The 24,059-nt window shown below is 43.2% G+C and overlaps 1 protein-coding gene across 1 annotated transcript; it reads left to right on the forward strand.

Moving 5' to 3' along the window:
• The first annotated feature begins 349 nt into the window (after positions 1–349).
• On the forward strand, positions 350–18,437 carry GPR26 (G protein-coupled receptor 26). The gene is made up of 3 exons (XM_088169423.1): positions 350–1,501; positions 6,063–6,176; positions 11,191–18,437. The coding sequence occupies exons 1-3, from the start codon at positions 834–836 to the stop codon at positions 11,405–11,407; spliced, it is 999 nt and encodes a 332-aa protein (XP_088025549.1). The 5' UTR covers positions 350–833; the 3' UTR covers positions 11,408–18,437.
• Positions 18,438–24,059: the final 5,622 nt, after the last annotated feature.

Consider the following 24,059-nt stretch of genomic DNA (forward strand, 5'->3'; position numbering starts at 1 on the left):
CCGTAGCAGAATATATCCATTTCCCCCATCTCTTTAAGCACAGCTAATGAAGAGAAAAGAGAGCCCCTGCCCTGGCTGAGAGCAAGCAACAGCAGCGCTGCAAGTGATGCACCGAAATGTAGGGAACACGCTGGAGTGCAGGGATTCGGTTACAAGGCTTGTTTGCAAATTAATGGCTAAATGAATTAAATGAAAGCATGGGGTTTCTCTTGGGGAAAGTCTAGTCACGGTCGCAAGGAGGAGGGGAGGGGTTGTGGAGCAGGGATGACATAATCACGTTTGCGAATCACCAGCAGTGTGCATGCTTTAATCCATTAATGGGGTTTTTATCTGTGATCATAAAAAGCAGGTTACATTCAGCCTGGAAGGGAGTGAGGGTTGGAGGAGAGGGGAGGGGAGAGAAAGCCAGAGAGGGAGAGAGGGAGGCAGAAAGCAAGGGAGAAAGAGCACAATTCACTCGGTGGATTGCTCGCAAGCTTGGGGCTGATAACTGGGGATCTCAGGAGAGCAGCGTCTCAGAATAACGTGCTCTGCCCCAAATGGACCGACGGCAGGCAGTGGTTCAGCCCCGCTGCTATTTTTTAAGCCCTCCTTGCAGTTTGATGGGCATTCCCAGTGCTTTTGTGCACGTCTCGGGGAAGCGTTGACGTGGAAAGGAGCAGCGAGGAGGGGGAGGTTGGAGGAGAAAACTGCGGCTCCTCCAAAAGCACGGAGGGCATGCAGGGGGGCCAGCAGGCTGGGGAGGAGGGCGAGCTGGGGCCACCTCACACCATGGTCCCCCGGAGCGGGCACGGCGCAGTTTCGGAGATGTCCCTGCTGTGACTGCACGCACCATGAGCATCTGGGAGCTGCTCCTGGCTTTCGTGGTGGTGCTGCTGATGCTCGTGGCCCTGCTGGCCAACGTGCTGGTGCTGATGTGCTTCCTGTACAGCGCCGACATCCGCAAGCAGGTCCCGGGATTGTTCATCCTCAACCTCACCTTCTGCAACCTGTTGATGGCCGTGTCGAGCATGCCCCTGACCTTGGCTGGGATCATTTACAAAAGTCAGCCGGGAGGAGATCAGGTCTGCCACGTTGTGGGCTTCCTGGAGACTTTCCTCACCACCAACTCCATGCTGAGCATGGCAGCTCTGAGCATTGACAGGTGGATCGCTGTGGTCTTCCCTCTAAGTTATCACTCCAAGATGAGGTACCGAGACGCTGCTCTCATTCTGAGCTACACGTGGTTGCACTCAGCATCCTTCCCCATCGTGGCAGCTTCTCTCTCCTGGCTGGGTTTCCATCACCTCTACGCCTCCTGCACGCTCTACAACAAGAGACCAGAGGACAGGACACAGTTTGTGATTTTCACTGGGGTCTTTCACGCCCTCAGCTTCCTGCTGTCCCTCGTGGTCCTGTGTTTCACATATCTCAAAGTGCTGAAGGTGGCACGGTTCCACTGTAAGCGGATCGACGTGATCACTATGCAGACCCTGGTGCTGCTTGTGGACATCCACCCCAGGTAAGCTACCTGTGAGGAGGGGGCTCGGTGCCGTGGTAAACAGAGACTAATCTGTCTCACAGCAGGGGATGGGGAGGGGGACAAAACGAACATCCCCTCGGCAGGTTTCTATTATGCATGTTTCTTTTCACTTGTGTTTAATTCTCTGATTGCAGGACTCATTTTTTGTTAGGCTTAAGGACTTGTTTTGGGGGGGAGAGCAAATGAACAGGCAGTTTTGGCCAAGCATGCACTGTCCTTTGAGACAGCGATCGGATCTCTGCCCTTTGTCTCTGAAGGTGGATTTAGTGGTCGATAGCTTTGCATATTTTGGGCACTGTCAGCCCCCAAACCCCGTTGCTGGATCCCTGAGAGGGAGGAGGCTGCACATGTCCCTTGGAGTTTGGAAGGGAAGCTGAGCGCTGCCTGCTGCTCCTTTTCCCAGAAGTTCCCCCTTTGCTGTGCTCTCTGGAACTTTATCATTCCTGAAGGCAGAATCCTTAAGGGAATTACATCTGCAAAATTCATGTGCTCGAATGCCTGTACTTAAACCTTAAGTGAGAGAGAATTCAGTAGCAACGTTAATGTGACAAACAAGGGATGTACAAAGCTCATTTCAAATGAGAGATTTTAGGCAAGTCCCTTGTGCCTCAAGACAAGAGAAGCAAAGTCCCCAGGGACTGGCAGGATTGTGGGCTGGAAGGCAAGAACCAAACAGAGAGAGGAATGTGTGCAAAAGTCACACCAGGGATTATGCACAAGCCATAAATCTTGCATGAATAATCAATGTATAGATGTGGAAGGGATGCAGGCGTGGTGTGTGACACAGGGAAGAAATCTGCCTGGAGGAGAGCAGACAGAGAGGGCAGTCCCATGCCACACATCCCATCTGAGCATCCCTGCTCCAATTTTCTCCATTTGCAGGCAGCCAGGAGCAGAGCTGCAGGGCTCAGAGCACATGTGGCTGTCCTCAAACACAGGTCATGGCTTGGGGATGCCTGAGGCTAAGACAAATAAGTCTGGAAGGATCAGGGCAGGGCAGCACATTTTAGAGGAACAGAAACATTTGCTCAGAATTCTCCTGTTAAGCTGTTTGAGCTGTCTCTTGACCAAGAATGCAGAGCAGAACTTTGGGCAAGTCTTGTCGCCGTTCTTGAGAAATACAGGTATAAATCTTCCTTTACTCACCAAGTCACACTGAGGAAAAAACACCCTCCAGCCCTACGTGCTGTCTGGTTGATGAACTGTGCCTCGACTGCCTTAGTTCCTGCAGCATGAGGAGATGTGGTGGTTACTCCCAGGAAAGTGCCATAAACCCACCAGGGCTGTTTGAAACCCCATTCGTTTTGCTTAATGCTAAAAGTATGCCTGGACTGCACAGCAAAGTTTAGTAAAAGGGCAAAAATCTCAGTGTTGCTTCTCCTCCTCTGCATTTTTTCTGGTTGAGGTTGATTTGAGGGTGTTTGTGCATTTTGTGATCCTCTCACTGCGGGATGGATTCAGTGGGGCTGTGGGAATGATGTTTCCTTTCTCCAGGGCAGACAGAGCTGTGCAGGCACCTTGCTGTGAGTAACCTGCCCCTCTGCCTTTACCTGGCGTTATTCTGATGCCTCTCTCTAAGAAAAGAGAGGTTTAATTTCTTTCCTACCCTACAGAACTGGTGGCTGATTTGACCCCTGGAGGGGCTGCTTTCAGCAGTGACAGTTCCTGCTGCGGGCAGGGGCCGATCTCGGGTCACCTTCCCTCCTGTGAGACCTGCACAGGGGCTGCAGCTCTGCTGGAACAGTCAGTGATGCTCAGAAATGCCTGACATAACAAAGCATCATCTGCATTATGTAACAGGCAATTCCAGGGTGCTCTGTAGTACCTGACAGCACAGCCGTGGGTGCTGGCAGAGTCCAAATGAGAGAGAGCAAAGTTTGCAATCCCACTTTACATTACTGACTCCTCTGGCTCTTTGCAGGGTCCAGTTTCAACACTGGGAAATGAGTACAGACAATTTTCTGCTTCCTGTGACTCAGAATCCACCCGCAGGGGGGTCTAGTGTCAGCGTTGTGACAGATGGCTTTATTACCTGTGACTTAGAAAGACACGAGTGATCTCCTGAAGATCATTCAAAATGAGCACAAAGGAAACCTCCAAATACCCCACACATTTCTGTGACTGTTTAAGGCACATGGCATTTCAAGTTAGCTCAGGGTCCTGCTTTTTATTTGTTCTTAAGACCTAAATATCTTGGGTATTGTGGGAGATTTGGGTAAAACTTCACTTAAGTGCTTAACCCATGTATTTCCTAATTCAAATTATCTATATTATCCTTTTGGTGTATCTAGCTCTACACATCTTAAGGCCCAATATCCCATAAACTTTGTTTAAAATACCAAACTTTCAAAGGGATATAGCTCAGATTTCCCAGGATATTAAAATCTTTAAACGAAAGCTTGGTCAATAATCCTGTTCTATTACTGATGTCATTACTGGAACTCACAGGCATCTTATCTTAGTGCATGAAAGAGTGTGCAAAAACAAAATATTCATCTGTGTACATTGTCTACATGAAGAAGTGAGATAAAATACTTTCCTCTGTGATGTGGTATTTATTGGATACATCTGGAAAGTCTGAACACAAGAAATGGGTTTAAGTCTACCCAGTCAGTCATGGGTGAGCTCCAGGAGTGAGAGACAGCTTTGTATGTGCCAGAAAGGAAAAGATGGAACTGGGGAAACAGAGACAAAAATTACACCACCCTCTCCTCCCTAACAACACCTTAATTGAACCTGTTTTGGAGATTCACTTTCCTGTATTGCCCTGGGCTCGGGATATTCTGAATTTAAAGACACAGGTCTTAAACAAAGCTCATGAAACTCTCAGGTAATTTTTCTGCACATAAAAATACTCCAAGTTCCCCAGCTCTTGCAGAATTGAAAGCACATAGGTTTCCTTGAAAAGGTGGATTATTTTTTTTTTCCCTTCTCAGCTGTCATTTCTAGCTGCAAATAACTCACTCATAGAACATGTAACACCTTTAAATGTGTCATAGTCTTTAAGAGAAAGACAATTTGTTAGAAGAACAAACTTTTCCTCCAATATTTATTTCATCACATCTTGATAGCTGGGGTCTGGCAATATAAGACCAAATTTAAAATGGAACAAAAGAAAGACTTTTTCTTTAACACAACCAGAGGAACTCATTGCCAAAGAGATCACTGAAACACACTGAGATCCTCAGGACACAACATGATGTGTTTGGCTGTTGATAAAACATTTACAGATGAAGTAAATAATGTAAGGGTATGGCCATGAGCCTCAGAGCTGTGAGAGCGTGGGGCCTGAGAGTGAGTCATCAATTAAAAATTTACAACAAAAATGGAAAGACCAATGCTGAACAACTTGGTTATTAAAAAAATAAATATATATATATAAGGACATGGGCCAGCCCGTTCAGTGTGCCTGAGAAGTGACTGTGTCACTGTGAGATCTGTGCAAGGAGTCAGAACGTGGCAGCTCTGCCGTGTGCACTGAGAGGGGCTCAGGATGGCAGGTCTGCCTTTGCTGTGCCCTTTCCAAAGGGATTTATTGAGGCACAGGCAGTCCTGGCACTGTGGGAGATACCAGTGCTGCCCCATCCACCTGCCTGGAGCAGACAGGAACTCATCCACTTCCCTCAGAAATCATGGGGAGCAGAGGAACCACTCAGACAGAGGAAAAGGATGAGCTTTCACATTAATCATAATTTTCATGAGTGCATGTGCTGATTTCAGGGATTTTTTGCACTGAAAGCAAGGTCTCAGCCCTGTGCTCCTTGCTGGCACACCGAGGGCACTCAGAGCTGCTGAGACCACCAACGGAAAACTCAAAGGAAAAACTCTTGTCCCAAAATACCATAGGTAAGAAAAAACCCCAAGGTGTGACTAATTTGCACCTGTTGAGTTGGAAACAGGGCTGGTCTGAGGTGAGCAGTGAGGATATCCCAGACCTGTGCATTTATGAAACAATTCCAGCTTTGTGGAGCATTCAGCAGGGCAGCCCTGCAGATCTGCTGGAATGTTTATGGGCACACAGCTCACAGCTATGGGATGCAGTGAGAGCTCCCATGTTGGGCTGAAGGTTCAGAGTGTTCTTTTTCAGAGTGATTTTGTTGTTTTGTTGGTTATCTTGGTGGGAGGTTTCTCCTCTCCAAGGCAGTGATGTTGGAATTGCTGTTTCTAAGGAAGAAGTGGGAATATCCCACTCTGGATATTTTCCAGATCTCTGAGTATCGTCTTGCCTGCAAATACAGCTTACAGTAGTTCAAAAAGGAGCTGCAAAGTGAATTCAAGGATGAATTCCACCAATTTTACTATAGAACAATTGATGTAATGGGGGTGTGTGCACACCAATACACAACCATGTATTTCTCAGTAACTTTGTGGAGGGTAAGATGACAATGCATTAATATTTGGTGCTGTCCCATTTAAGAGCAGTGCGCCCGTTCTTTGTGCAATTAAAACAGATTGTTGTCCATCATTCCACGGTGAAGCCATTGCAGATTGTGGCCTGATGCTGTGATTGATGTCGTTGTTTGTGTTGAATGTCACACAGCGTGCGAGAGCGTTGTCTCGAAGAGCAGAGGAGGCGGAGGCAGCGGGCAACGAAGAAAATAAGTACCTTTATTGGAACTTTCATTCTTTGCTTTGCACCTTATGTGATCACCAGGTGAGTGTGAACCTGCATCCTGGCAAAGGCTGCTGAGATGCACTCCTGACTCAGGGAAGTAGGGCACTCTGAGCCAGAACAGCATTCCAGTCTGCTGTGGAGATCTGTGGCAGAGGTTGATTTTACTGAGCTGGCAAATGATGTGAAATGTCACAGTGCTTCTCCACTCAGTCCTGCTGCACTCTGCTCACCCAGCCCAGTCTATGCTGCTTGCATGGGAGGGATTTAGGAAGTCAGTCCATGAGGTTTCCCAAATTTTTTTTTGTCGTTGTCACCTACTGCTCTGATTGACTTCCCAGTCCAGGGGTTGATTTCCAGGGAAACACTCTCCTGAATAGCTTAGACCATAAAAATTTGATCAACAAGATTCAGCTGAGCTGAGAACATAGTCCACAGACTTAACAGTTTTGTCTGATTGGTTAGGGTTTATTAGTCATAAATATCAAATATCAAAGCTGTGCTGGCTCATAACTGAAAAATTTTCTCATGATTTATGGTAGATGTCTATCCACCACCTTATCTTTGGAAACGGCTCCTGTGGGAAACACTGAATTTCTCCTATGAAATAAAAAGTGTTAGAAAGTGAGTACATCCAGAAAAAAAGTTATCTAGCTTGTTGAAGGAAATTTACAGCTTGCATTGCTTATTATAAGATTTTGGAAAAAGCTGAGATGCTGCTATGCACAACAGAGAAAGGAAAAAAAAAATAAGGTATCTCCTATTTCTACTTATATTATATTTCTACTATTAAGTATAAATACAAAATTAGTAAAATTCAAGTGGGTCTGTAAAGTAAAGTAAAAGAAAATAAAATTAGTGGGGCTTGCCTCAGTCAAACCCAGATCCACCTTGAAAAAATCATTGAAAAATCTTGATTAAGAGTCATTATAATTGAACATTTGGCCAACCTTGAGCTTTTCCAATGTAGTATAATACCCTGAATTTCCAGAATTATAAAATTAAAGTAATTTTCTAGAATTGCCTTCATTTTCACTTCGTGGCCACAAGACACCACTGCAAGCCATGTACTTAAATGGTATGAAAGGACATTAAGCCTCAATTCTCAAGCTGTAAGATATTAAAGTATTTGTCTTTTTGCAAATGGTTAATTTTAATTTCATGCTGGGTCTCTGAACTTAAGGAAAACTTAATTTCATGTTTAATTTAAAACTTAATTTCATGTTGGGTCTCTGAACTTAAGGAAAATCCTCCCAGTCACAGAATAGCTGGCAGCTTATCCTGAGTGACACCAAGTGCTCTAACCAGAGCTGCCAGGAGTATTTTTGTGCTCCTCCAAAGGCATCTCAGCACTCAGGCACCACCTCCCCACCTCCTCTTCACTCCGTGGCATCCCAGTTTGTGTCCCAGTAGCCTGGGGATACAGAAGGGGGAGTAAAAAAATCCTGAGCCTTCTCCCTTTAGTCTGTACAAGGATCACTTGAACGCTCTCCTGCTTCTCCACAGAGGGTGATGGTGAGGAGAGGACAAATGCAGGCTCCTGGATGCACGAGGATGTTTTTGGGGTAGGGTGGGAGCTGGTCAGACATGTCAGGAGGGGAGAAGTCTCCCACATTCCTGGCCTTTCAGATTGTGACACGTGCAAGAGGATCAGTGCACAGCAGGCTAAGGGGAGCTCTCTGCACAGGGCTGGGTGTTCCAGCCCATCCCTGCCTTCCCTGGGCACCGAGGGGATCGGGAGAATTGGATTTTTATTGTGTCAGCAAGTTGTAATTTCTGGACTCGGTCCAGTGCTTTGCATTCTCTAGAGGGATACAATCAATCACAGCTCGAGCTGTGGACAGAAGTCAGGAGAGAATCAGCAATATATTTCAATTAAACATGCTTTAAGCACTCCCTGAGCTGGGGGTTGACAGCAGCAAATCACAAGGTTTTACTATAACATCTTCCTGTTTCCACACTAAAAATATCCCATGAACAAGTGAAGGAGTTGTGCTCATGACCCCAGACAGAAAAATTCTTCTCTGGGTAAACTGGACTTTTTCAGATCACATTGAGGTAAAAATCAAATTGTTTTTTCCAGCACTTAATTTATCAAGCAAACACCCTTCTAATTAGTTCAGTGGATGACCTTAAGCAGTGTATCAGATTCTGATTGTCTTTGATCTGGTGTTTCCACTTTTCCAGTATGCCAGGTGTAATCCCCCACATTAGACATTTCTAGGCATAGCTTGCTTTTTGTTTTGTGAAATAATCTACTGGTACACATCTCTTTCTTTGCTATATTTATCATTATGCAATTAAATATACTTGCTCCAAACCTCTTTTCTCCAAGGAACTTTTTCATAAGAAAAATGAAGATAAGTTATACAAGTTTCTAATATTCATTTCCAACTCCAGGCATTTCATACTGAACTTGGCTCATGTAAGTTAATAAGTGCTGTCAACGTGTGAGGAAATTGGCCTTAAATTAAAAATCCTGAAGTAATAGCAGGCAGAAGTTCATAGTCCCAAGCCCTCAGGTTACAGAAGTGGATGGTGGAACAGGCAGAAGATGATTAAAATTCTGTTATACCATCTCTGGGGGATAGAGGGTAAGAAACCCTGTTTATAAACTGTTGTTTGCCCTCTGCATATGCAGATCCTGCTTGGGCACACAGGAAGCTCAGAGTTTTTCTGCAATTTGTGTTCTTCAGCATCCCAACTGGGTGGGCACACGTTCAGTAAAATATTTTAATGTAGTGATTAACTGCACATGCAAATAAAGGATTTCCAGTGTGCTTTCTGTGTGTAGAGATCAAGGTCACACTCTTCAACATGGCATTCTCGTTTGTTTACTGAAGGGGAAATAAAATAATTGGCTAGTCATGTGAAATGACACAATCTACAGACTTATAAGCTTCTAAAATATGAACAATATATCACTGAAAAAGAGCTTACAGCTTTGAAATAAAAAGGGTTTGAAGACCAGACAGCAGAAGAGAGGCTTATGAAAGCAAGCCAGGGAATTATGTAGTTGATACTGTAAAATTTAATTTACAGGTAGCACTGAAATATTAATGTTCCTTCACTGAAAATGTCTTCTTTTAGGCTGAAACGTTTCATGAAAATGGAAGCTGTGCATATAATTTGCCTCACAAATGAGAAACAAAACCTTTCAAAGGCAATAAATCCTGTGATATGCCTTGAAAGGCTGACATTTAATTGTTTGTACATGAAATAGAAATGCATAGCTCAGGGTTTGGCTACATTTCTGTGTTTGCTGCTTGATAACAGCAAACTTAATTTACTATAAAAAATAATACATGAGAATTGAAAAATGTGTAAATGTCGAGGAAGCTTACAGAACACAAGGAAAATATTTAAGATTTTGTTAATAAAAGTGTAAGTTTTTCATTAGATCAGTCAATGAAGGTAAAATTAGCAAGTCTAGGCTTGCAACCCTGAAGTGTCTACTTGATGTGCTTTAAATGGAGATTGCTAATGTCTCATAGAACTGACTGACAGAGCCTCAGACACAAATTTGTCATATTTTGCTTATTCAAGGCATCCGCTGAATATAATTAAATATAATCAAATTCACATCTGTAAAGCACTCAGTAAAAATAAATCATCCAAGTGAAATCCAACATGATGAAATTCAAAATGTGAAGTAGGCATCGAATAAATGAAGTGGAGCACAACAAGGATGGCTCATGGTAGATTACAAAGCAAATATGACTCAGTAGATGATTAATTTCCAAATTGTCAATTCTCATTTTAGAACATGTTAACGTGGATGCCATAAGTTGCATTTCATTAAAGAGAGAATACACCAGCTGAGACCACCTGGAAACTCGAGCAGATGAAAATCATGTCTCGGTTCTGATCTTTGTAGGAAAGATAACAACCAAGAATTACATGGAGAGGTTGAAAGAACATTTGTTTAATTGAGATGAGAGAGAAATGGGACAGGTGAGGGTTCTCTGGGGCCTCAGAGCTGCTGAGCCAAGCAGCACCAGAGGAGTAGCACAAACAATTCCCAAGTATTTCCATGTGACATTCCCTGGTCACCTGAAATGTCCCTCACTGTGACTGGACCGTGACATCTGCCAGCGTTATTTTAAATGTGTGTTGTTGTCAAAGGTTATGGAATGGGAATAAAATGGTTGAGGAAAAAAAGTCCTCATCTCTAAACTGCTTGAAATACCAACACTGCTGTCATTGCTGCTGCAGGAACCACCCTTCAGGATGCTCCTTGTCTGGAGAAATGTGAGCCACTGAAGTATTTCCCAGGCAGATTTAAGAAAATCTGCTGCTGCAGACAGGTCCAGCAAAGATCTGATCTGCCATGTGGGGCTCTGCAACAGCACACGTGGCTGTTTGACCTCTATAAAAATCAATAGTTTTAACAGCTATAGAGGCATATTGAACAGAGCTGCCCTTTGATGCTGCTCAAAGACGTGAGGAGTTATCAATATTTCCCTGTCAAAAATGCTCTCTATCAGTACACAGTGAACTATCTAGGCTAGGTATGAGCAGTATATGCAGCTCTTCCCTCTCCTCCTCCCCTAATTATTTAAAAGTTTTGCTAAATTTGTGCAAGAGTGAATCCTTGCCCTTTGAACAGGCCAGTTTTTTAATTCCAGGTACGATCCATCTCTCAGGGATGAATTTTCCTTGTGTGGTTCTACAACTCTACAGACAAACAGGTTAAAGGCATTGAACTCTCTCTAGGGGCTGGACTGGCCAAGAGAGCTGGGCAGCCCTGGTGAGGTGACTCAGATGCTCTAGAGGGGACCAAGAACCACAAGTTCAGACTGATACTGGGTTTTTAGGTTGCTCATGGTAGAGGAATTTGACTCTCGTGAGACCAAGCAACGTCACTTTGGCAAACAGGCCCCAAGTTTACATTTGCAGCCTTTAAAATTTATGAGAGGAGGACAACATACATATTTTCACGAGTAGGGATTTCTTTTCTATAGTTTTGTTGCAATTGCCCAGCAATAATTTGAAGGTTTGGGGTGGGTAAATGTAATTGTCAATGTTCACTCTTTCACCCTCCCTCTTTCCCCAGACTTGTTGAATTATCCTCTGTGGTCCACATCAACTCCCACTGGGGGATCATCTCCAAGTGCTTAGCTTACAGCAAAGCTGTCTCAGACCCTTTTGTGTACTCTTTGCTACGGCACCAGTACAAGAAGACGTGGAAGGACATCCTAAACAAGCTGCTCAAGAGAAGCTCCATCAACTCCTCGGCGCGCAGCCGGAGCCTCCCGCAGCTCAGCGAGTGAGGAGCCTCTAAGGGACCTGATCTTTGTGACACCACAGGAGCTGGCCCATCCCCAGGAGCTCTGCTCAGCTGTCCAGCTTTTGGGAGGCAGCTGTGGGCAGGGTGAAGCCCAGTCCCTCCAGTAGCCCACAGTAACATCCAGGCTGCTCTGGATCTCCTCCCTCTGACTGGAAGAGCGTTGTTGATCCGTGGTCCTGCAGGCTCCACAAATACAAATCTCCCATTGATTCCCATCAGCAGCTGCATCTACAGATAACAAACTAGTCCTCAGCAGAGGGAGTTGTGAAGGGAATGGGAGCAAACTGCTGCTGGTGTAAGATTGTTCTGAAAAGCTGCACAGGGATATTTGTGCTGTGTTTGTCATTGGCTGCAGGTAAAGCTCCCTCTGATGTAGCTGCCAACGTGGCTTTACAAAAACCACCCCACCCTAGTGGCTTGAGAAGGTCGTGTGTAGAAAATATCTTCATGGGAAAAGCTTAAAAAAAAAAATCTAAATATTCATCCAGCGCCCAATGCAGTTCAACCATTTCTGATATATATTTTAGGAAGAATCTCATAGAATTGAAGGAAGATGAAAACCACTTTTGGAGTGTGCTGGATTCAGCCATGCCTTCTCTAAATTTTTAAAGTTATTCACATAGAATCCCACTAATATTCTCTCCATTAAATTGCAGGAAAAGACAAATGGTAGACAGGGTGGAAAGGTCAGGATGCCTCCTGCCTACCTTCCATATATCTGAGCTCTGAATAGCTGGATTTTGCCCAAAGCTGCAGATCTGGGCCCTGTGCCCGGGAGGAAAAATAACAAATCTCTTTTTGAAGGAGTTATTAATCATGGGTTTTTTTCCTACTTAAAGGAAAGATGAGCCTAAATCTGAGTTTCAAGTATAATTTCCAAAGCAAATGGAGCACAAATAATAGGCCGCCCTCTCCACCACGAAAGTGGAGCCAATAATCTGAATCCACATCTGAATGTGCAAATCTCTGGAGGTGTCAGTACAAGTCTTTATAGCTCTGGATTGCAGTTCTGCACAGGAACATTATTAACATTTACCATGCACTGAGATGCCTGCCCAGATTTTAAAATGGGCTTGGTTAATTAGGCTTCATGAATGCAATGGCAGCTTCAAGAACAGCTGACACAACTGGCTGTACTGCCATCTATCCCTGCTCATATTCCAGCTGTCAGTGACATTCTGAGGAAACAAGACCTCAAGGTGTAAAAAATATGGGATTACTTTTTAGTAGCCACCTTCTCTCATGAAAGAAAAGGGCTTGGCATGTTGCAAAAAATGTCCACTGTTGAATTTTCTGGCGTCTGATAAAAAGCCCAGACTGGGGACTCAGTGAGGGGCTTCACCCCAAAGTCAGTGAATGTGGGGTAACACCTCAGTTATTATCCGAAGGTTATCAGCTACCATGTAAATAAAAAAATTCAGCTTAATTCTTAATTTCAGTCATTAAAAATACCATCATTACAATAAAATCCACACGTAATTATAGCCACAGAATTTAAGAAAGCTTAAATTAACATTTAAAACACTGCATTCAAATGAGCCCTTAGCCAGATTAAATAGTCTACCTCATCTTAATCATTTTGCTTCTTAGGCTTAACATAATTTTCTCAGGTGCAATAGATAAAAACACCCAGTTCAATGTTTATTTGAACACATATTGATGATTGGATTGTATTAGAATACAGGATGTTAGAAAGTTGATTATTACTGAGTCAAAAAAATAAAAAGCTCCATATTGAGCATGTTTGACTTAAATTGCACCAGAAAAGTCCACAGCTGTTGGAAACTTAAACATGGAGCTGATGCCAAAGTCAGTGGGAGGTTTGTATGTCAATAAGGGCAGCTCCAGAAACATTTAAACCTTCAAATTCAAAGAGAGTAAGCTAATTTCCCAGGAGAAAAAAAAAAAAAAAAAACATAATCCACTTAGGATGTCTAGTAAAAGATGGAGAATACAGCACTGGACTTGTCTCATTATGCTTGTGTATCACAGTCAGTCACTGGTTGATTTATATCCCACCATGAGCAATAAATCTCTCCCCTTGTATGTGTTTAAAAATTTGTCTCTCTTTCATGGTGCCTTTCTTCTATAATTAATCTTATAACAGAGAATAGATATAATTTCCCCTTCCTTGCATCAGCTCTCTGTCATATTTTGACCATCTGAAGCAAGCAGGAGTTGTAAATGCTGGTGCTTGACAAACTGCCTCAGTACACGAAATAAAAATACCACCCCAACATTTCCTGATGACATTTTATAGGATACTCAAAATATGATACTGTGGCTTGTTAAGTGCTAGATTTTCAGCTGAATTCTTATAAGCAACTGGCAAAATTTTCTAAAATGTGTGTCTCAGTGATGAATGTAGATATGAGTAACTATCTGTCTGCTGAGTATTATATGTACTATACAACACTCTGATTCGAGTGAGTTAAAATAATGCTGGTAAATGTAATGCACAGTATTTATTCTCTCTGCCCATGAAGCAGAGCTGTTCTCTCGTCTAACACATGTGTGTGCAAGGGGGAGGGGGTGGGGAAATTTCCATTTGTTACTTCAATATTTTTGAAAAAGTTTGTAAAGTTTGGCTGCAACCCGTGCCCAAAATCTGGAGCTGCATGTGCAAAATCTGGGCAGCTGCTTCGGCAATATGCATTTTCTGTTTGTTGTGTCTGTGACCCATATGCAAGAGCTACTCCTCACACGCATGTTCAATTAACATTTCCTTCATGTCTTTGTAAATTTGGCAGGCAGAGCACTGGCAGATGATTAAGAGAATGTGGTCCACTACGTTGTTTTGTGGATTCTGAGCTTTTCCCTTTGTTCATTTTAATGGTTTTTTGCATCATTTCAGAGCCCTAACTGTGAACTGTGATCCTGCTTTCTGTTATGCTCTCGAGCCAGTCTGAATGTGAAGATCTGGGTAATTGCAATTGGCAAAAATTATGAGAGACTGATAAGGGTTTGTTGAACAATTATTAAGTACCAAGCTCTCTCTTGGCATAAATCAAAATAATGGTGATTTCACCTGAGGATTGGGTCAATTAGAAGACTTCATCCAGGCTTTATAGATCCCTTCTCTATGTGTAGGGCCCTGTTTTTGTGATATTTACAAATGGAAAGTTGTAAACAGGATTTAGGGAGTTCCTCTGATGTGCAAGTGCTCACTTCCAATGTCAGGCAACCACAGAACTAATTAAGTTCTATCCCTGTTCTTACACTTCGAGTAGATGACCCTAAAAACCTTTTCAACCCTAAATCAGACGTTTTTGAATTTCCCTTATGTCTGAAAAAAAACCCCAAAACTTAGAGATTAAGAATGCTCCAGACAAATCCTTATGGAGCCTGATGACTGCTGCAGCTGTAGCCACACATACCACAGCATCCCAGACCAGCTGAGTTTGGAAGGAACCTCAAAAAGCCCCCAAAAGCCCCCAAAAGCCACATGCCTGCCTCTGGCAGTGATTTACCCTCTGTTTTGCCAGTGCATCCAGGAAATGATCTTGGTCTGCTTCAGGACAACAGTAAAATCTTCTGGCAAGGATATTTTTTTAAAAATAATTTTGAGAATATATTTTAGACTAAGCTTCAAAAAAACAGCTGTATCAGAACATCTTTAAGGGGTTCCAAAAGCGAGGCAGGGCTGGGTGGGAATGGGAAGCTGAGGGTCAGGGAGGCTGGGAAGTGCAAACTGGCAAAGATTTGGGATTCCCTGGCTGCAGTGAGCTTTTCCCAGTGCCCTGTTCCCACCCTGAGAGCTCTCCAGGTCTCTCAGACATTCCCTCATTCCAAAGGAAAAGGTGAAAATCCTGTCAAAGCCCCGTGGCTGTGCCACAGATTGGGCTGAGGCTGGCAGCTGCCACAGAAGGATCCTTTTGGGTTTGGGAAGACTCTCATGGTTTTCAGATGGTTTATATGGAAACTACTCATGTTTGAATGACCAGGTTTAATTCTTAATTCCAAGAGCTTTAGGTCACTTGCAGAATGTGAATTTTTCTGGACCTACATGCCTAAGGTTTCACAGCTCCCTCACCTTTCAGTCCTAAATGAATCCTCAGAATATCTTGTCCTACACATTTTTATGTGCACAGTGAATATCTCTGGAACAACCCTTTGGAAAATGCTTTTCACTGCTCTTAGATCGCCCCACACTCAATGTTCTTGTGATTAAACAAAGCTTAAAAGCAAAGACAGAGACTTCACACCTCTGTCAGCTCCTTGTTCCTTGCCTCTAAAAATCACTGATCAGCACAGAAAGTTCAGTTAGATCCTGATCCCAGAGTCACTGTGTTTGCTTTGCTGGATTGTGAGGGCTGAGCACAGGATTTTGTGTCTGCAGAGTCAGGGATTATGTCTTTGTCACCTCCCCAGACCTAAGTGAGAATAACAACATCATAGCCTTAAATCTATTTATTTCTAATTTGCTTTTTATGCTTTCACCATTCAATATAGTGAACATTTTCAATGGGTTAAGTTTATTTTTTAGGAAAACCATCCTGCTCCAAAAGGCAGCTGTCCCTGTTGGGAGGGTATAAAAGTTTACATGGAGAAAAGAGCTGCTGCAGTCTGTAAAATGTCAGCTTCTTACCTGTACTCCTGGTGTGTTTGGTGTAAATATGTATTTAGGATTGTTGGTTTTTAAGCAAACACTGCTGATCTAACGAACTGGAGAAGTTGCTGTAGTTTATCATAAATGTCTATATTTCTAAGAAGGAGAATTAACCCTACAGGCTCTAAGTGCCCTTCAGAGATGTGTGTGCCAAGAAGCAAAATCGTCAGGGCTGTGACAGCAGGGATGGCAACTGTGGAGTAAAATAACAAATTTTTAAATTTTTTTGTTGTTGTTGAAGAAATGCTATTTCACATGGTTTCGATATACCCAAAGGCACAAATCCATATGGCTGATTATTTACACACACAGTCATGTCAGGAAAAGGATTTCCATTTGGAATTATTACTGAGTCATGGAATCATGGAGGGGTTTGGGGCTGGAAGGGACCTTAAATCCCATCCATTCCCACCCCTGCCATGGCAGGGACACCTCCCACTGTCCCAGGTTGCTCCAACCCCAATGTCCAACCTGGCCTTGGGCACTGCCAGGGATCCAGGGGCAGCCACAGCAAATCTGGGCACCCTGTGCCAGGGCTTGCTCACCCTCCCAGGAATAATTTCTCCCAAATATCCAATCTAAACCCACTCCCTGTCAGTTTGAATCCATTTCCCCTTGTCCTGTCACCTCTTGCTCTCGTCCAAAGTTCCTCTCCATCTTTCTGGCATTAAAAATTGTTTTCTAATCACTGTAGTTCTACAATTAGAGCTTTAAAACAAACCTTTTTAAAACGTCATGCAAAGAGCAAAAAAATAAAAATTCCCCATTCCCTTGGGATTTGGATCCAGTGCTTTTTAATGAAATGCCAGAGCATCCCAGTGAGATGTTAGTGGGAATGCAGCAGGTCCATGGTGCAGAACTGGCTGCAGCCTTCCCCTTTCTGCCCATCCCACTGCTCTGTATTGCACTTGTGTTATTCTGAGCTCTGGAACAAAAACTTTAAAAAGCCCTGTCAGATACCAAAGTGTTTTAATTTCCCTCCTGACCATTAAACCCTTGTGCACAGACAGGTAAATTCTCCTCCTGTTTTGCTAATGGGATCAATGACCAACAGAAGGAAAAAAATACAAAGGAAGAAATTTCATTAATTGAGTGACTTTTGTGAGGAAAAAGTCAGTAAAATGCTCGGTGCCCTCAGGGTGACACAGCAAATATGTGACAAGGTTGGGGACCAGTTCTCTGTGCTTTGTGCCCAGCCTCATTCAAGTAAAATAAAGCTACCTGCATCAGCCAGACTAAAGAATAGGTCTTTTTATAGCAGAAACCATAGGGCTTCCCAGATAAGATATTTGAAAACGATTATCACATATTGCCTTGGAAAATAGAAATAGGTAACTAAGAGGTGCCTTGATTAACTTTATTTATACACAGGGCATTTTTCTAATCCTTAGAAATTTTATTCACAGCGTTTTTATTTTTGAAGATTATTTTAGGTTTAAAATTTCCATATGTTTGGCAATCACAAATCGTTCCCTTCTGAATCCTTGCAGGAATGTAACCTATTACCTGTCCTTCCAGATACAGGTGGATATAAACCTTTGTCCCTAGATTACACTATTAGAAGATTATTTGATTTTTAAAAAATTGTTAGGAGCTGGTTTTACAACTCCTTGCTGCAAGGGCAGTGGGGTTGCTTGGGTGAGTAAGGACCATTCATTTCATGAGAGGTACAAAAAGCTCAGTCTGTGTATTTAAAGTATTTTGTTTTGTTTTGCAAATATTGAAAATAGATGGTTTCCTATTTCTAAAAGCACCTAGATCCAGTCTGAAGGAAAATAGTTATGAAAAAACATTAATAGCTGCTGTAGATAGGGCATGTTTGATTATAAATATTCCACTATAATTTATTGCATTTAAGTCTTTTGTATAACAATGGGGTGTAATTACAGGGGTTATTTATTTAGGGGGAAAATGGGAATATAAATCAAACCTTTCTGGATTGCATGGATAAAGGGATGCACAGACCTCTTTGTAATGACAACACACTCAAGAGTGCCATGAGTTAACATGGATTTTAGGGTCCCAGGCAAGCTAAATCTGAGAGTCTCCTAAGAGATATTCCAGAGAAACAAATCCATTAATGCAAAGGCAGACAATTAAAATCCTGTGTCTACATTTTAAAGGAATACAACAAAATAATTATTATTCCTGAGTTCAGATTTTGAATAATGGGGCCTGTGCTGTCTGTTCTGTTTACAATGGCTTGTGCTTTGTGGATACATATCAAATGTTGTAATATATTTTTATTACATAGAGTTAATGGTTATTACAAAGTGACATATATAAATAAATACATACTAAATCTGTATATTGTGATTTTGTTAACTTTACTGTTAATGAAATGTGATTATGATAAATGACTTGGCATGAGCTATTTTTTCATATAAAATTAATGTTTTAAAAAGTCTGTTTCAGTTCATTGTTGTAAAAGTTAAGCCTGTGGTGTCATTGCAATGATATGACCTGGTCAGTCCTTCCCATTTTTTTGGAAAACGACTACAAAGTCCATTTCAATGGAATATTCATTCCAATATGAGCAGCACAAGTGGAATAATTGGAGAATCTGAATACACAATGCTTATGTCTAGTCTTGAATATATGTTTAGCCTTAGTACACATGATTCTGCTTAAGTTTAGTTATTCCCTGACATCTTGGGCAGGTTTCAGGGTTGGTGTGAAACCAAGGTTGAGGGGTTTCCTTTTCCTGCTCCCTGAACATTTTCCCCAATTCAAAATTCCCACAGAAAGGTCTTGGGTTGAAGATTCTTCCTCAACACCACTCAAGTGTCAAACCCTGCAAAGGGCAAAACTTCTGGTCCTCACAGAGCAGAGCCTTTCATTGTCCATGTAAATCCCAAATTCTTGGTCCTCAAATGGGTTTACAGGAATTAATCATTCATATTTTAATAATTAATAATTAATTTTATTAACATAGACTCACAGAATTGTTTAGATTGAAGTGGACCTTAAAGGTTTCCTCATTCCCCATCCCCTGCCATGGGCAGAGCCACCTTCCACTGGAATCAGGAACACTTCCAGTCTTCTCCAGACAGAGATTTGAGCTGAAGATTAAATTCCACTCCAGTGCACAGATTGGGCCTCTTAAGGGCTCTTTTGCTTCCCATACAGGTGTTAAATCTCCACTGTAGAAAAGCAGAAGAGATCCCAGAAGAGCTGAAAATTCTCAGACGTCAAATAATTTCTGCTTTAACCAACACGATTACTTTGCGCTGCGTCTTTTATTCCCACTTCCCCTCATTATTTTAGGTAACGATTTCCCCACCTTTCTCTGTGCATGCCCCACCTCCCTGCCAGGCACACATTAACAGGACTCTGCACAGATTAAAACCCTGCTCTCACAAAGGCTGCCAGGGCCGGCTGAGGTAAACCATTTATTCACCGTTTATTCAGCCTGTAGCCACTTTTAATTTGTGCCGAAAGCAAGGCACAAATCGGGCTCCACGTGCAAAGATTTCACTCCTATCTTTGAGAGGAGAAGCTGGCTCTGCAAAGCTCAGCACAACAATCGTGTTCTCACACGGAGGGAAAGGCATTTCCCAGAATCACTGCTCCATCCTGGGCTCCAGGCTCAAACAAGGAAAGCTGCTAACAGCATGTGAGAGATTCTGGGATGCTGCTCCCTCTCTGAATCTGTGGGAGGTTTTATTTTGCTCTGGTCTCCATTACAACTCTTTTTTTCCATCCCTGAGGAAGGACCTAAATATTGTCTTTCACAGTACAAAGGCAAATGCAAAGGAATATTAATTCCTGGAAAGTTTCGCCTGGAGATTTAGCAGAGACAGAATAATTACCCTGGAAAATGCAAGGAAGTGAAGTTTCAAAGGACTTGCCATCCATATCATTATATAACCTTTTTCTTTTGCCATCATCATGCTAGAACCAAATTAAAAGCCTCATGCCAGCTTTTGCTGGCCTGGTTTTGGAAGGAAAGCAGCTGCAATGCCAGCAAGACAAGGGGCACGTTCCCAGCATGGCAAGGCACCTCCAACAAAGCAAACATTTATTTGAATTATTTGTGCTTAGTAGCACGTGCAGTGCAGAAGAGGGGCCCAGGCAGAGCTGCAGGAGTCCCAACACAAATAAAAAGCACAAAATAAAGAGCTCAGGTGTGTCCCTGAGCCACTTTGGTCCCTGACACTGGAGCAGCACAGCAAATCTCAGCACTGCACCAGGGGCCCAAGGGGAGGGGAAGGGAAAAGGTTGGGAGCTATTCAGTGGCTGCTGGGACAGCTGATGACAAGCAGTTGACCTAAACTGTTGTTATGTCTCTTTGTGGAATGCTGGAATATCCTGTGCAAACATCACAGAAATATCCATTCTGATCAGAGGGATGGAGCAGCTTTGAGATGGAGCCAGGCTGGCAGAGCTGGGGGTGCTCACCTGGACAGGACAAGGCTCCAGGGAGAGCTCAGAGCCCCTGGCAGAGCCTAAAGGGGCTCCAGGAGAGCTGGAGAGGGACTGGGGACAAGGGATGGAGGGACAGGACACAGGGAATGGCTCCCACTGCCAGAGGGCAGGGCTGGATGGGATATTGGGAAGGAATTGTTCCCTGGAGGGTGGTCTCAGTTAAAAGCCACTGTCCCCTGTCCTGTCACCAGCTGCCTGTATGGAACATCCCTCTCCCTGGCTTTTATAACCCCCCTTAAGCTACAGAATAACCCAGAGACAAACAGCAAACCTGGCAGGACTCTGAGGGTCACAACTGATCCGTGTTGAGTTTTTCCTGAACTTGGACAGAAGAGTAGAGCCAGGCTTGCACTTTCCTCCATTAATATTTACAAAGGCCTACACTTTCTCAGGGTTGCAAATTCTTGTTTTACCACTAAGTGCAAAAACACTGAGACTTAGAGGTTTTAGTGAATATAAAGTCAACATTTGTGAGTTTTTACAAGGCTACTTTTTCCTTCCATTTTTTCTGATCCAAAGACTGCTTTCAGTGCTTTGTCAACTGTCCTCATTTAATCCATTTCAAAATTTATCCTTGCAGCATGGAACGTTGCTGTTGATCCCATTAAGTGTCTTCTAATAATTGCAGGGTTTAAGAAAGCTAAGGACAAAATCTGACTGAAATTAAGCTTGAAATGAATAAGAACATGAAAAAAAATGAGTAGGAGTATGGTAATTACATGCTTATGACTGTGACATTAGGCAAAAGAAAACAGAGCAGCAGATGGTATCTGAATCTAAAGAAAAATGTAAATGATGATGAACTCACACCATTCCCTAAATAATGGTGTGTTTAGCAGCAGGTAGATGCTCCATGTAAAGAAGTGCTGCCTGATAATTCAGGCAATCCAGGAGGGACATACCAGCATGCTTTATTAGATGAGAAATCACTTTATCAGTTTCTGTGCACTGCAGAGCCTGTACCTCACTTTCCTGGCCATCTCTGCCATTGTGCTTGTCAATAAACTCACATTAGTGTTGGTGTTTGTCACTGGTAGCCACACATCATCTTCTTCTGTGACCTTGGTAGCCTTAACACAGCTATTGCAGCCTGGGTTGCTTTGTTACAGATATTTTTTCTCATGCTTTGTCCCTTCATTGCAATGTAAAAGAAAGAAGAGGAAGGGAATATATATCTATGCATTTTTTCATATTTATGTACTTCTATATTTGTAGCACCTATAAATATGTATGGGCTTTACAAACATATTCCTCTGAAGGAATACTACAAAGGCAATAAAATCTATTATCTGCTAAAAATTGTCAATTAATTTTATAGAATATATTATTATTTTGTAATTATAATTTCTACTTCTTCCACGTCAAGAGGACTGAAAGAATATTTCTGCCTAGCAGCAAACAATGAATATACATGGGCAGTGAGATCATCTCAGAACTTGTAGTTACTTTGGATTGTTTTCTCCTCTCTTTTTTGGCCAGCATTCACAGACCTCTTCCAGGGATTGAGGCATGTTCTTGTTATGGTAAAAATGAGCAGAGTAGATTGAGCTGATGAGGTGAAACAGATACTACCTGTGCCTTTCTAATTTTACTTTTCCTTCCTCCATAACCCAAATTCCGTGTGTGTGTTCCAAAAAAATCTCCATCGATTTTGGGAGGGAAGCAAATATCCAGTGTGGCCCCATGTGAGCTTCATTACACCACCCCAGGCTGTCCTACACTGGATTTTCTCTTTTCCCTGTCCACCCCAGCTCATCCCATGCCCCACAGATGGGCTGGCAAGTTACAGCTTGTTATTGCCTATATTTTGCTCCTTTTAATGGATGCAGGTGCACACACTGCTGCACTGCTTTCCCCAGGAGCCCACAGCTCTTAATCATCTTATTAAAATGATTCTGTACGTGCCATCATTTCCACATTAGGATGATCTGCTTTAACTGCACACGCAGAGATGTTCAAATTATTTGTTGTGAGCAGCTGATTGAATTTAGGTCTGTTTGCTTACAAATTACCCCCTGTGTGTTTGAAGGGCTAGAGAGCTGCTGAGTCACTGAAGTCATCCAAGATATTTCAGGTATTTTGGGCTAGAGGGGCAGGAGCACTGTGGTTTAGAGAGAGCTGATGTGACAAATGGTGGCTAAAATGCCAAGGGTCACTTTGCAGGGAGCTCCTTGGCTGGTGGCAATGCCTGATCTTCAGGAGGTTATCAGAGCTCTTATCATCATTAATCCATGTGTGCACAGAGCCTGCAACAGGAACAGCCTCAATGCTGACCAGTGCCTCTCTGGACAGAGCACTGAGGTATTAAACCATTAAAAAATATATTATTGTCCCTGCTGTGGCCACAGGACCAGGGCAGTGCCTGTCCCCTGGGCTGGGGCTTCTGAGGGACCTCAAATCCTGTGTCCAGTTCTGGGTCCTTCATGACAAGAGGGACACTGAGGGGCTGGAGCATGTCCAGGGAAGGGAATGGAGCTGGAAAGGGGCTGGAGAATCCCTGAGGGAGCTGGGAAGGGGCTCAGCCTGGAGAAAAGGAGGCTCAGGGGGGCCCTTGTGGCTCTGCACAACTCCCTGACAGGAGGGGACAGCCGGGGGGATTTGGGATCAGGGAACAGGGACAGGAGGAGAGGGAACGGCCCCAGGCTGGGCCAGGGGAGCTCAGGGTGGATATTGGGACAAATTTCTTTATGGAAAGGCTTGTCCAGCTCTAACACATCTGCCCGGGGCAGTGGTGGAGTCCCCATCCCACCATTGGAGGGATTTAAGAGCTCTGGAGATGTGGTACTTGGGGACATGGGGACATGGAGACATGAGGACATGGGGACATGGGGACATGGGGACATGGGGACATGGCCTTGGCAACAGGAATGGTTGGACTCAGACCTTAGAGGGCTTTTCCAGCCTGAACAATTCTATTACATGAAAGGCTCTATAAATTTAAGAAGATATCTCAAATTACATTTTCTTTAGTAGTTTGGTTCCAGCAGCACCCACAATGTGCTGGAGCCTTGATAAACATCCAGGTGTGGATGGGTCATGAACTTTGATGTAGAAAATCCTCCTACTTTCCCTGTGGGAATCAGATAAAGAGAAACTCTTGGCAAGCTTTGGGGCACTGATAAGGAAGTCTATAAATGCAGTGAGAAAGGGGCTGGGCAGTTTTATAGTGGTGTCAACAGGCTTTGTATGGTTTCAGCAGATGACAATCTGTTGTTTCCTCTCTAAAGTCTCTTTACAACCTGGCATGAACTGGGGCCAAATTCCCAAATATTTCAAGATAACATTTTCAGATACACAAATCACAGGAGGCTCTGCAGAGTGGGGCTTTTGTTCTGTTTCTTTTTCCTTCTTTTCTTTTTTTGGACGGTGGGAGGGATGTTATAACCACTATTTTACATCCTGAGTTCTTAGGCTCACTGAAATTTGAGGAGATGCAATCAGGGAAGCTGATAAACACTGGGGACTCCAGTGTTTGTTACTATATTAAGGCTGCATTTGTACAGTTTGGGGAACAGTTGGCAGCTCTGCAGTGCTGATGCCCCCTCCTCATTTCGTGTGTGCCCACACAAGCACACACCCCACTGCTGGTATGGGTCAC

Source organism: Sturnus vulgaris, chromosome 8 (assembly GCF_052056855.1).
Source record: "Sturnus vulgaris isolate bStuVul1 chromosome 8, bStuVul1.hap1, whole genome shotgun sequence".
In the NCBI taxonomy this organism is placed as follows: Eukaryota; Metazoa; Chordata; class Aves; order Passeriformes; family Sturnidae; genus Sturnus; species Sturnus vulgaris.